The sequence below is a fragment of the Rattus norvegicus genome, chromosome 5 (genome assembly GCF_036323735.1).
Source record: "Rattus norvegicus strain BN/NHsdMcwi chromosome 5, GRCr8, whole genome shotgun sequence".
Classification (NCBI taxonomy): Eukaryota; Metazoa; Chordata; class Mammalia; order Rodentia; family Muridae; genus Rattus; species Rattus norvegicus.
In genome coordinates, this window is record NC_086023.1 from 118,397,757 (window position 1) to 118,410,490 (window position 12,734).

The 12,734-nt window shown below is 44.4% G+C and overlaps 1 protein-coding gene across 8 annotated transcripts in view; it reads left to right on the top strand.

Moving 5' to 3' along the window:
- The window catches only part of Patj (PATJ, crumbs cell polarity complex component), a 302,745-nt gene that overhangs the window by 220,200 nt on the left and 69,811 nt on the right, over positions 1-12,734 (top strand). For 6 of the 8 annotated variants that reach the window (XM_039109186.2, XM_039109188.2, XM_063287100.1 and 3 more), the window contains one exon: positions 81-167. The exons of the other annotated variants lie outside the window; for them this stretch is intronic. In XM_039109186.2, the coding sequence (XP_038965114.1) occupies positions 81-167 (87 nt within the window). The remainder of the gene's footprint in view (positions 1-80; positions 168-12,734) is intronic. 8 annotated transcript variants of the gene reach the window in all.

A 12,734-nucleotide genomic window follows, 5' to 3' on the forward strand; every position in this document is an offset into this window, starting at 1 on the left:
CAAGACTGTGCAGCGCATGTGGTCTGACACAGTGTGCACGAAGAATAACATCTTTCTGCTTGCCTTTTACTGTCCCGTAGGATCTGGGTGGCACTGAACCTGTCAGTAGTGAGGAAGACAGCAGTGTGGATGCTAAACCCCTGCCTGAAAGAGAAAGCTCCAAGCCGGTGAGAATCCCGCCTTGCTCTTTATTCTAGCCCAGGGAGGGGTGCAGGTGGGGACAGGGACGGGGCCTGCATTTCTTGCCATGCTAGGAAGGACGCTGCCTGCCATCTTGGTCACTAGCTACCTTGGGCTCTGAGACAGGAAGAGCTTTCCACTCAGCAAGTGACTAGTTCTCAGAGCACAGGGTCTCTCCCACCATGCCTGAACTGTGCTTTGCAGGACTGAAGTGGCAGCCAGCTCCTCCTTCCAATCCAGCTGAGCCCTGGGTATTCCCAGAGTCTAGACCAAAGAAACAGGAGGAAATGATTTCTTTGATTCCTACTAAAAGATACCTACTTGCCCATGGGCTAGAACGTCATCAGATGAGAGATGTTGTGGCTCTCCCTCCAGGTGGGACAGCTTGTTGTTTGTCTACTCTGAACCAGGCTCCCTGCTGTGTTCTGTATCCACGAGGGTGATGGCCATTTCTTTATAAATAAGAAATTTAATTTCCTTACCTAGGTCAGTGGCCAGTATGTGTCCATGCCTTTTTTCATAATGTGCCTTTCTCCATTGTAGCGGATCACTTCTAAGTTGGCTACGATTGTTACAAAGGAATATGTGTGTTTTCTCCCTGCCCCCTGTGTTTCAAAATGTCTTATAGATGTCCAGAAATTCTCCTCTTATATGAGTTTAAGTCTGGTTGAGGTATTATTTCCCTTGAAGGGGTTTGAGAAGTCATCCATTGATTTATCATCCTTTACCTATTAGAAAAACTAATGTATTGGAACTGGCTTAGATTGTAACTCCAACAGAGTGAACTGATTTGTTCAGGTCTAAAGGAAAGGTTATTTCTTTTTTTTTTCTTTTTTTGGTTCTTTTTTTCGGAGCTGGGGACCGAACCCAGGGCCTTGCGCTTCCTAGGTAAGCGCTCTACCACTGAGCTAAATCCCCAGCCCCGAAAGGTTATTTCTAATTAAGGTTATGTCTTCAGCAAGAGTAGAAATTGTAGCAAACCACAGTTGGACAAATCTCCTTGGGACTGAAGACCTCCAGTGTCAAGAGGAGCAATAATAACACATGAGGACCCCTGTCCCTCTTCCAAAAGACAGAATGCATGTCCACACTGAAAGGCCATTCATTTAAATACAAGTTAACTCTTTGGGACACTGTATCACTATGGATACATTAGAGAAAATGTATCTAAAAAGCAGCATAATTTTTTAGCAGCCACAATTTAATCCCCAGAAGAAGTGAGAAGGAAGGGGAGACATTCTCTTACATCTGAGAGAGTCTGATACAAGTCTGATACAACAAGGCTGTCCTGTAGGCTGCAGAGAGAAGCCATTTTTAGTCTACTCTGCTCCTAGGCCCCAGTAGCGAGAGATGGCTCTCAGACAACCTAAGAGGCATAAAGTATTAAGCTTTAACTTAAAAGCGTGTGTGTGTGTGTGTGTGTGTGTGTGTGTGTGTGTGTTCTCTGCCTGCCTATACATCTACTACAAGTGTGCCTAGTCTGAGCTTGTTTTTAGATACCAATTCATCTAAGAATGACTGAACTCCTGTCTTATTATGTCTTTCTACCCTTTATTTTTTCCATTTCCATCTTCCTCATTTTCTGATATTCTAAAATTTCCTTCACCATTTTTAGTGGATCCTATGCATGGTCTAATTGAGAAAGGAAAGATAGTCTGAATTTGGACATATTTTTCTAGCATAATATAAATGGTCTCATATAAATTTTGTGAGCTACAAGCACTCAGGAGACAGAAGCAGGCAGATCTATATGGCTATAGGTTTAGTTTCTTCTACATGGGTTAGCAAAAGCTACATAATGAGACTTTGTCTTTAAAAAAGAAAAGAAAAAATATGGTCCTGGGTCTGGGAAGGTGGCTCAGAGGGTGGTGTTATCCATGCAAGCATGGGGACCTGAATGGGGTCTCTAGTGCTCACATAGAAGTGGGGCAAAGATAGGAATCCACAGTCTATAAACTGGTGACATGACTGCTCCATGGTATGGTTAAGGGAAAGGCTTTTCTTGTTCATATTGGAGAGAGAATAGCCTGAGGCATCTGGGGGTCCAGAGTAGAGAGAGAATGATGCACAGAGTAGAGAGAGAATGGTGCACAGAGTAGAGAGAGAATGATACACAGAGTAGAGAGAGAATGATGCAGTCTGAACGTGACCAGCAGATTGGACATGGCCGGGGTCATCTGCCAGAGAGGGAGAGCAGCTGGGATGGAGACTAGAGGAACATAGCGAGAGAGAACAGGAGCAGAGAGGGAGCAAACACATGGGTAATAGCAGGGCTATAAGGAGAATGAGTAGCTAGGGAGGGGAGCCTGTGAGCGGGAGGGAGTCCAGGGTAGAGGAGGAGGTGAGAAGGGCAGGATGCTAACATGGACTTTGAAATGTGTCATGGGTACTTGTGATACTGGAGGAGCCTGGAGGCCAGCATGAGCTCTGATCTGCTGATAGCCTCCAAAAGTAGCCATATGTTCCTTCTGCCAGAAACTCCTTTTGGTAGATGGGAATCAATTTCACAAGTTCCTGCAGAAGTGGTTGTTATCCATACACCAGAAATCCTCCTGTGGTCTAGGTTGAGCTCATTTCTATATATTTCTACTGCCTTTTGGGGTTTGGGGATTGGAATGTTATAGGTATGTAGCACTGTGCCTGGCTGTGTTCTTTAAAGGGCCTGAGATGGATAAATGCTTACACTAGGCTCCCACGGTTAGAAGCTTGGTGGTTAGGAGGGAAGGAAGGGGTAGACTGAAGTGGGTGTGCTCATTGCTTTCTTATAACTGACCTCTGTCTGTATTGGCTGCCGCCTTTGTATCTCAGACCCTGCCATGGCTCATAATTTTCTGCTCTCCTTGTCTGTCTTCTTTTTTTTTTTTAAGATTTATTCATTTATTGTACATGGGTACACTGTAGCTGTCCTCAGACACACCAGAAGAGGGCATCAGATCCCATTACAGATGACTCTGAGCCACCTTGTGGTTGCTGAGATTTGAACTCAGGACCTCTGGAAGAGCAGTCGGTGCTCTTAACCACTGAGCCATCTCTCCAGCCCCTTGTCTGTCTTCTTAGTCATCCCTCTCCCTGCTGTTGCAGTTACTGATAACAAATAATCCTTAGGAACCACCTTGCAATAAGTAATAAAAAGATAATTAGGGTAAAAATGGGAAAGAACGCTAACATTTCTCCAAAGATATACAAGTAAGGGGCCCATATGTAGAAGATGCACTAGAGAAATGAGTGTCAGAGATGTGAGACGCGGCTTCACACATCAGAGTCACGGTGAGGTGTGGCTCTGCAGCTAGGAGAAAGTCTATAATCAACCCAGCAGGTAACAGCGTGTGCTGTGGGGTGTGGAGGAGCTGGAGCCCCACATCTATTGCTGGCAGGATTGGGAAGGGGTGCTAGATTCCAGGGATCTGTCACTGGCAATAAGCAGGCACTGACTCAGGTAATGGCCGGATCACAGAGCTAAGAACTGAAAGTCCAGGTGCTTGTGGGTCATGTGAGTGAGGGGCTCCTCTAGGGGCATCTGGATTGAGATTTGAAGATGTCGATACAGTTATCTCTTAGTCTCTGTGTGGGCATTAGTTCCCAGACATACCAAATCTTTAGATGCCCAAGTGCCTTGCGTGAAATGGTGAAGTATTTGCTGTAACCCAGGCCCATTCTCCCTTTTCCTTAAGACATCTCTGGCTCACCTGAAAGCCTGTAATATACACTAATACCGTGTAGGTTGTTCTTATCCTGTTGGATATTACTGTTGTACTTACACAGTCGTGCATGTCGTTTAATAATAACAAGCAGCCTGTATGTGTTCAGTACAGATGCAGGCTTTGTTTCTGGTGTGTGGGTGTTTAATAATGTCCAATTGTGGTGGCTGTTAGATATTCTGTGTTACATAAGAACAAAAGGCTGACTGTGGTTGAGAATGGAGCAGAAAAGAAAGAGGGGGCTGGAGAGATGGCTCAGCGGTAAAGACTGAGTTTGGGTCGCAGCACTCAGATTCGGCAACTCCAGGAGACCTGGTGTTTTTAGCCTCTAGACACCTACACGCATGTGCATATGCCCTGTCACACTCAAATGCACGCATACATATAATTGAAAAGTAAAGTAAACTGGGAGGGAAGTGGGGAGGGAGGGATTCTAGGTGGTCTTAGAACCTCGGGTAGTCTGCTGAACTGAAAGTGTCCAACTGGTGAGATGTAAGCATTTGGAAAACTCAGCAAAAGCCAGGTCACATGACAAAGGTGGTCCTAAAGCTGACAGTAAGAACCAAATTTCAGAGGTCTACAGGAGCTGGCTACAGATTCCTTGTGGCTGCCATGTGAAGGTCAGATGGCAGATGGGACTGGACCGTCCAGAGTGGACACTGACAGGCTGAGTAGGAGTCCATGGCAGCAATGGCGGTGTTCAGGATACAGAATGTGCACATATTCCTCTGAGTACAGCACAGACCACGCACATCGAATGTGTTTGCCAGCAGCAAGGCTGGCCTGTGTTTTCAGGAAAGGCCCACACAGATGGCATAAAAGGTCCCACCTTGCTTAGCTCATTGTACAGGTCCTCTAGCGTACATGTTCCTTAAAGCATTCCTCCACAGGTTTGGGGTGACAGAAGTTCTGTTCATCTTTATCACAAGTCTTACCCCTAGGGCATAGCCAACAACCCCAGGTCACCCCACTCAAAGTGGCCCCAACAGATGTGCCCTGTGTTCCTTCTCTGTTTGTGAAAGTACATGATACAGCCATGTACCAAATGGCACATGCCATTTCTTTTTTTTTATTTTTTTTATTAACTTGAGTATTTCTTATATACATTTCGAGTGTTATTCCCTTTCCCGGTTTCCGGGCAAACATCCCCCTAATCCCTTCTTTATGGGTGTTCCCCTCCCCATCCTCCCCCCATTGCCGCCCTCCCCCCAACAATCTAGGTCACTGGGGGTTCAGTCTTAGCAGGACCAAGGGCTTCCCCTTCCACTGGTGCTCTTACTAGGATATTCATTGCTACCTATGAGGTCAGAGTCCAGGGTCAGTACATGTATAGTCTTTAGGTAGTGGCTTAGTCCCTGGAAGCTCTGGTTGCTTGGCATTGTTGTACATATGGGGTCTCGAGCCCCTTCAAGCTCTTCCAGTTCTTTCTCTGATTCCTTCAACGGGGGTCCTATTCTCAGTTCAGTGGTTTGCTGCTGGCATTCGCCTCTGTATTTGCTGTATTCTGGCTGTGTCTCTCAGGAGCGATCTACATCCGGCTCCTGTCGGCCTGCACTTCTTTTCTTCATCTATCTTGTCTAATTGGATGGCTGTATATGTGTGGGCCACATGTGGGTCAGGCTCTGAATGGGTGTTCCTTCTGTCTCTGTTTTAATCTTTGCCTCTCTATTCCCTGCCACGGGTATTCTTATTCCCCTTTTAAAGAAGGAGTAAGCCTTCACATTTTGATCATCCGTCTTGAGTTTCATTTGTTTTAGGCATCTAGGGTAATTCAAGCATTTGGGCTAATAGCCACTTATCAACGAGTGCATACCATGTGTGTTTTTCTGTGATTGGGTTACCTCACTCAGGATGATATTTTCCAGTTCCAACCATTTGCCTACGAATTTCATAAAGTCGTTTTTGATAGCTGAGTAATATTCCATTGTGTAGATGTACCACATTTTCTGTATCTATTCCTCTGTTGAAGGGCATCTGGGTTCTTTCCAGCTTCTGGCTATTATAAATAAGGCTGCGATGAACATAGTGGAACACGTGTCTTTTTTATATGTTGGGGCATCTTGTGGGTATATGCCCAAGAGAGGTATAGCTGGATCCTCAGGTAGTTCAATGTCCAATTTTCTGAGGAACCTCCAGACTGATTTCCAGAATGGTTGTACCAGTCTGCAATCCCACCAACAATGGAGGAGTGTTCCTCTTTCTCCGCATCCTCGCCAGCATCTGCTGTCATCTGAGTTTTTGATCTTAGCCATTCTCACTGGTGTGAGGTGAAATCTCAGGGTTGTTTTGATTTGCATTTCCCTTATGACTAAAGATGTTGAACATTTCTTTAGGTGTTTCTCAGCCATTCAGCATTCCTCAGCTGTGAATTCTTTGTTTAGCTCTGAACCCCATTTTTTAATAGGGTTATTTGTCTCCCTGCAGTCTAACTTCTTGAGTTCTTTGTATATTTTGGATATAAGGCCTCTATCTGTTGTAGGATTGGTAAAGATCTTTTCCCAATCTGTTGGTTGCCGTTTTGTCCTAACCACAGTGTCCTTTGCCTTACAGAAGCTTTGCAGTTTTATGAGATCCCATTTGTCGATTCTTGATCTTAGAGCATAAGCCATTGGTGTTTTGTTCAGGAGATTTTTTCCAGTGCCCATGTGTTCCAGATGCTTCCCTAGTTTTTCTTCTATTAGTTTGAGTGTATCTGGTTTGATGTGGAGGTCCTTGATCCACTTGGACTTAAGCTTTGTACAGGGTGATAAGCATGGATCGATCTGCATTCTTCTACATGTTGACCTCCAGTTGAACCAGCACCATTTGCTGAAAATGCTGTCTTTTTTCCATTTGATGGTTTTGGCTTCTTTGTCAAAAATCAAGTGCCCATAGGTGTGTGGGTTCATTTCTGGGTCTTCAATTCTGTTCCATTGGTCTATCTGTCTGTCTCTGTACCAATACCATGCAGTTTTTATTACTATTGCTCTGTAATACTGCTTGAGTTCAGGGATAGTGATTCCCCCTGAAGTCCTTTTATTGTTGAGGATAGTTTTAGCTATCCTGGGTTTTTTGTTATTCCAGATGAATTTGCAAATTGTTCTGTCTAACTCTTTGAAGAATTGGATTGGTATTTTGATGGGGATTGCATTGAATCTGTAGATCGCTTTTGGTAAAATGGCCATTTTTACTATATTAATCCTGCCAATCCATGAGCATGGGAGATCTTTCCATCTTCTGAGGTCTTCTTCAATTTCTTTCTTCAGAGTCTTGAAGTTCTTATTGTACAAATCTTTTACTTGCTTGGTTAAAGTCACACCGAGGTACTTTATATTATTTGGGTCTATTATGAAGGGTGTCGTTTCCCTAATTTCTTTCTCGGTTTGTTTCTCTTTTGTGTAGAGGAAGGTTACTGATTTATTTGAGTTAATTTTATACCCAGCCACTTTGCTGAAGTCGTTTATCAGCTTTAGTAGTTCTCTGGTGGAACTTTTGGGATCATTTAATATACTATCATATCATCTGCAAATAGTGATATTTTGACTTCTTTTCCGATCTGTATCCCCTTGACCTCCTTTTGTTGTCTGATTGCTCTGGCTAGAACTTCAAGAACTATATTGAATAAGTAGGGAGAGAGTGGGCAGCCTTGTCTAGTCCCTGATTTTAGTGGGATTGCTTCAAGTTTCTCTCCATTTAGTTTAATGTTAGCAACTGGTTTGCTGTATATGGCTTTTACTATGTTTAGGTATGGGCCTTGAATACCTATTCTTTCCAGGACTTTTATCATGAAGGGGTGTTGAATTTTGTCAAATGCTTTCTCAGCATCTAATGAAATGATCAGGCACATGCCATTTCAATTTGGTTCACACAGCAGCCGCTGTGACATTTCCCATTGCTCAGTTTTTAAAGATGTTTCAGGTGTTTTTTTTCCTATGCTGTCAGTGGCATTTGTTGCCATCCACTGTCATAGAATATAATTCTAACCCTGAGCACAAGAACACACAGTTGGAGAAATCCAGGTAGTTCAAGGTAGCATCCAGCCTGGAGTTTCTTTGTGGTGATTTTAGAATTTATAGGGTTCAAAGCTCATGCCTGGGGAGACATGAGCTGTTTCCTAAATTAGCTTTCACTGACCTGAATAGTCTGTGGCATGAAAACTCAAGCGGAAGCTGGCAGCTCCTCTTACCATTTAGGGGTTCCATCTGCCAAGATCTTAGGAGCACCCCACTCTCTGCGTTGAAGTTCCTGGTTCATATAAGATTTGCATCAGTTCAGGGAAGATCAGTTTTAAATAATGCCTGAATGTCAGGAGACTCCTATTGGACTCACCTTTCCCAGTGTGAAGACTGTCAGGTACAGCCCGAGCGCCTGAATCAGTAAAGACTGACTCTTACTCTGCCAATCCTTGCTCGACAGGGCCCACTCTGCTCATCTCTGACTTCTCCAAGCCTGGCTCTTTGCTGCCTCTTTGTTCTGAGAACTGACTATGATTCTGAACATAATCTCAACATCATTTGCCTGAAGCCAGGCTTAGTCAACAGGCGCTAGCATTAAGACCACATTTTGCCTAGGTAAAATCCAAGTGGGCCAAAGCCCTTGTTTTTCAGTCTACATTTTTCTTAGAAGCTGCATTTTCTTAGAAGTAACAATACATAAAACACCATTAAGATTCAAGAGTACAGTTGGATCCAAAACTTCTCATTGGTGGCCAGGGGCCTGGCCCATATGGCAGTGTCTTTCCTTCAGTCATTGTTGGCCAGGGGCCTGGCCCATATGGCAGTGTCTTTCCTTCAGTCAGCACAGTGTTCCAGAGATGTTCAAGCAAGGTCTTTTACAAAGGAGATTTTAGTTTTTTAAATAAGTAACTATTAATTCTAGAAGAATTTTATAGTGATATGATTATAGCTTCTCCCAAATCCATTGCTACCTCCCTACCACTAACCTAATCTCCTTTCTATCCTCCCACTCCTGACTTATTTCCCTGTCGACTCCAGTTTTGCCATCCATACTTTTCAGTGTGCAGCCATCCACTGGATCACAGTTGGCCTACCAAATCCCACACCCGTAAGGAAAGCTGATGGTCTCAACCCCAGCAGCCATCCCTGTCCCAGGGCTCATCTGTACAGGAGCTTTTATCCAGAAATTCTAGTTCCCAGTTTAATTTGCAAATGGATGAGCAGTGCAGACTGCCCTTTGAGTGCACTGTGGTCTCCCGGTTCTCTTAGCCCTTTTTGCCTTGTTTGTCCCCATCACCGGAAGTGCCCACACCTGCAGTAAGGATCCAATATCTTCTGTATCTGTCTCACTGATATTGATGTCTGCGAGGCCTCCTGAGCCACAAGGCTTCTTTCTCAGAGATGGCGAAGAGCACAAGTCAGTCTTTAAGAGAGCGCCTAACCTGTGAGGAGGGCACGATGATGGGCACTGACAGACTGCAGAGTCCATTGAAGCACTCTCCTGCCCACAGTTCCATGGTTACTAGGAAAACAGGAAAAAATGACCACCAGAGAGTTCTTCATTTTAGATGCCCCCATTTTTTAAGTGGCTAGCCCCACACTGATAATCATTCCTGGCATAACAAACCTTCAGATTCATGTGTGATGGGGAGAGTGTACGTGTCAGGATTGGGAGTCAGACATCAACTCCAGGTCTCTTCCTCAGCCACAATCTCCCTGAAGCCTCCTCATCAGCCAGCCCCTGGGATCCACCTATCCCTGCCTGCCCCGCACTGGGATTCCAGTTTGCACACCACTATGCCCAGTTTGTTAGCAGGTTCTTGGACATCAAACACCAAACACACAATACTTTAAGTACCACAGCCCTCCACCCAGTACACCTTTAGTCTCCCTTGCTCTCCTCCTCTCTAGAAAATCAGCCGCATCTATCCCCAAAGGTCGTATAGAAGATTTAACAGCCTGATGAAAAAAAACTGCTGTCCGAGAAAAGTCCGCTTTGTCTCATGCTGTGTCTTCGTTAAAGAGAGCACTGCCATGGTAGATATACACAGACAGAGTGAGAAAAAAAGGCTGCCTGTGTTTTTAAACCCTATGCTTGGGAGGTTGAGACTTTAAAAAGGAAAGAAGACCTGACGTGCTGCGAAGATGCCAGCTCACTGTGGACCTCTGTCCCTTAGGGCACTGATGTAGTTCCTAGTTTCTAATGTCATTTGTCAAACTGGGCTGCTCTGCTTGGTTGAGACTCTTCCCTGTGCTCAGCACTGGCACCCAGATGTAAAACATGGTCTCAGTTTTCCGAGTGATTGTAGCTGTGTTAGGGTTCTCTTCCTGGCTGGAATTCTCAACAGGCGTGACTGTGTCCATCATCATTCCTGGTTCAGATCTACCGTAGATATGGCGTCTACAGCAAGGTCTGGGGATTCTCCTGGAGCATCCAGCCTGGAGTTTCTTTGTGGTGATTTTAGAATTTAGGGGTGCTTCCCATGACAGAGTGCAAATTGCCAGTGTAGAGTTCGCGTGCATTCAAATACGCGGCACTTTTCACAGACCGTCGTTCTTGATAACTCCACCTCGGAGAGCACTTGGGATTTGCTCGGATGATAAATTTCCCTTTGCAAGTCTTAAAACCAACACTGAACATCTAATCAAATCCAGTAGGCAGCAAGAAACCCCTTTAGGCTTTTTTCATCGGTCCCCTTTCCTCCTGTATGGAAACAGCAGAGAAGGGGGATCCATGAGGAGGCAGCCTCGTGAGTACAGAGATGGAAGGGGCGTACATTTTAACATGGCTCCCAGCTCATGCTCACCTCCACTGCACGTCACCCCCTCACCTCTCTGCCCGGTGACTGCTTCACTGAGGAGATTGAACTTGAATTTGGAACTAACTGGAAGGAACCACTGCTTATGAACATTTTTTTCCAAGTGGAGAAATGAATACTATAATTGTTATTCCTAGTAGTAGTTATCTAAGACAGAGAAGCAGGGCACAGAAGTCGGGCTGTCTTGCCCACATTAGGCCTTCAGAGTCCTGGACTTCTTGGAAAGCAGCGTGTCTCAGCACTGGCCTGTGAGGGTGAATTTAGCTTCCTGGAGAAGCCTCCATTGCTGATTTAATATTGAAACTGAGAAGTTAAGACCTGTGTAGGCCACAGTGTCTTTCAAAGGAAACTGTAAATCCGTGGAATCTTTCAGGCGTAAACCATTTATACTGAAGACCTGTGTGTCCTGGTCATCACTCACTACAGTGCCCATGGCCCTAGTCTACCAAGGAGCTTTCAGAACTGCTGAGATTAGTGGCATCTAGTATTACAGTATTCACTGTGTGCTCTAGAAAACACAATTCTATCCATACTGTATGGGTGAGGGATAACACCTTTAGATTGGTCCTAATACTAACCCGTGTTTTACATGAGATCAGCTCTATTATTAACCCATTTTATAGCTAATCAAACTGAGACATGGATATAGTTATCACAGATAGGATTTATAAACTACCTTAAAGAAGTAATTATTAGAGCTGGGGATATAGAACAGTGAGTAAAGTGTTTGCTATGCAAGTATGAGGACCCAAGTTCAAATTCCATGGGAAATAGAGAAGGAGAATTCCCCAAAGATTCTCAAGCCAGGGAGCCTGGGATATGCAGTGGCAAACAGGCCCTGTCTCAAACAAATCTGAGATTGACCTCTGACTTTCATGTGCATGCTATAGCATGCACACACCATACTCACATTTATGAACACACATTATCACACTCATACACATGAACACATATCACATACCCACATACAGACTCAAAGAGACAGAAGGAGTTAAGGATCCTCATGCACCAGTACTCCCAGCTACTTAGGAGACTGAGAGCTTGGCCTTCTACAATATCCAGACTCCAGAAATTGTTGGTGTTATAAATATTAAAAGGACAGTCAGGATGTGTGGAACACATTAACTTCCATAGCTCCCAGTCTTTTGGAGACACCTTAGATGAAGACTTCTGACTGAGCATCTGCAGTATTGTGTTGTGGTGGCCATTACTGTCACCCTGAGAGTGGTTGCTTCTCTCAAGTTTAGCCGAGCCAAGAGAGGAGAACATAGGTTTCTATAGAAATTATGATTCCATGAAAGACTCTGAAGCAGTGGGGAAAGCTGGTATATTTCAGAGTACAAACTAATTTTGCAATTTAAAAAATTCCTTTGGGTTGATCTGCATAGATGTTTGTCACTGAGATGTGTTCCTGAACTGTGAAGCATAAATTTGTAGGCTAAAGGTTACTTTTTCTCTAGGAACAAAAATCTTCAAATTTTTTAAAGAAAAGTTCAGGTGCTATTGGAGTTTTAGTAACCTTGCTTTACCAAAAGTAGAAATTGATGTAAAGGCTACAGGTTTTGTCTATGTCACCTGCAGTCACAGGAAGGCTACAGCTGTTGTCTGTGCAACCTTCAGTCACAGGAAGGACAGAATCATCATAGAAAGAGAACCAGCAGCCCCTATGCCAGTGGTGTCTCTTCTCCTAACCCTCCTCAGCAGGACCAACCTCCTCAGCCTGGTGTGTGCATCACTCCTGGGGCCAAGTCTCTGCCAGAACAGAGCCAACCACTCCTCCCTTGAGTCAATAAAATTTGAAGATTTCTATTCTTGTTTGGTCCCAGTGTCTATCTTAGGCCATTACTGTGTCCAGAGAGAAGGGGTACCTTAATTCCCTAGTTTCACAACAGGAGCAGTGCTTTGGATCAGAATAGGCTCCATAGGCTCATATTGTTTGAATGTCTGGTACCCATTTGATGGAACTATTTGGCAAGGATTAGGAGGTGTGGCTTTGATGGAGGAGGTGTGTCTTGATGAGTAGGTTTTGTGTTTCAAAAGCCCATACCATTGTTAGTTTTGTTCTCCTCCCATTCTCTCTCCATCTCCCTCTGTCTCCCTCC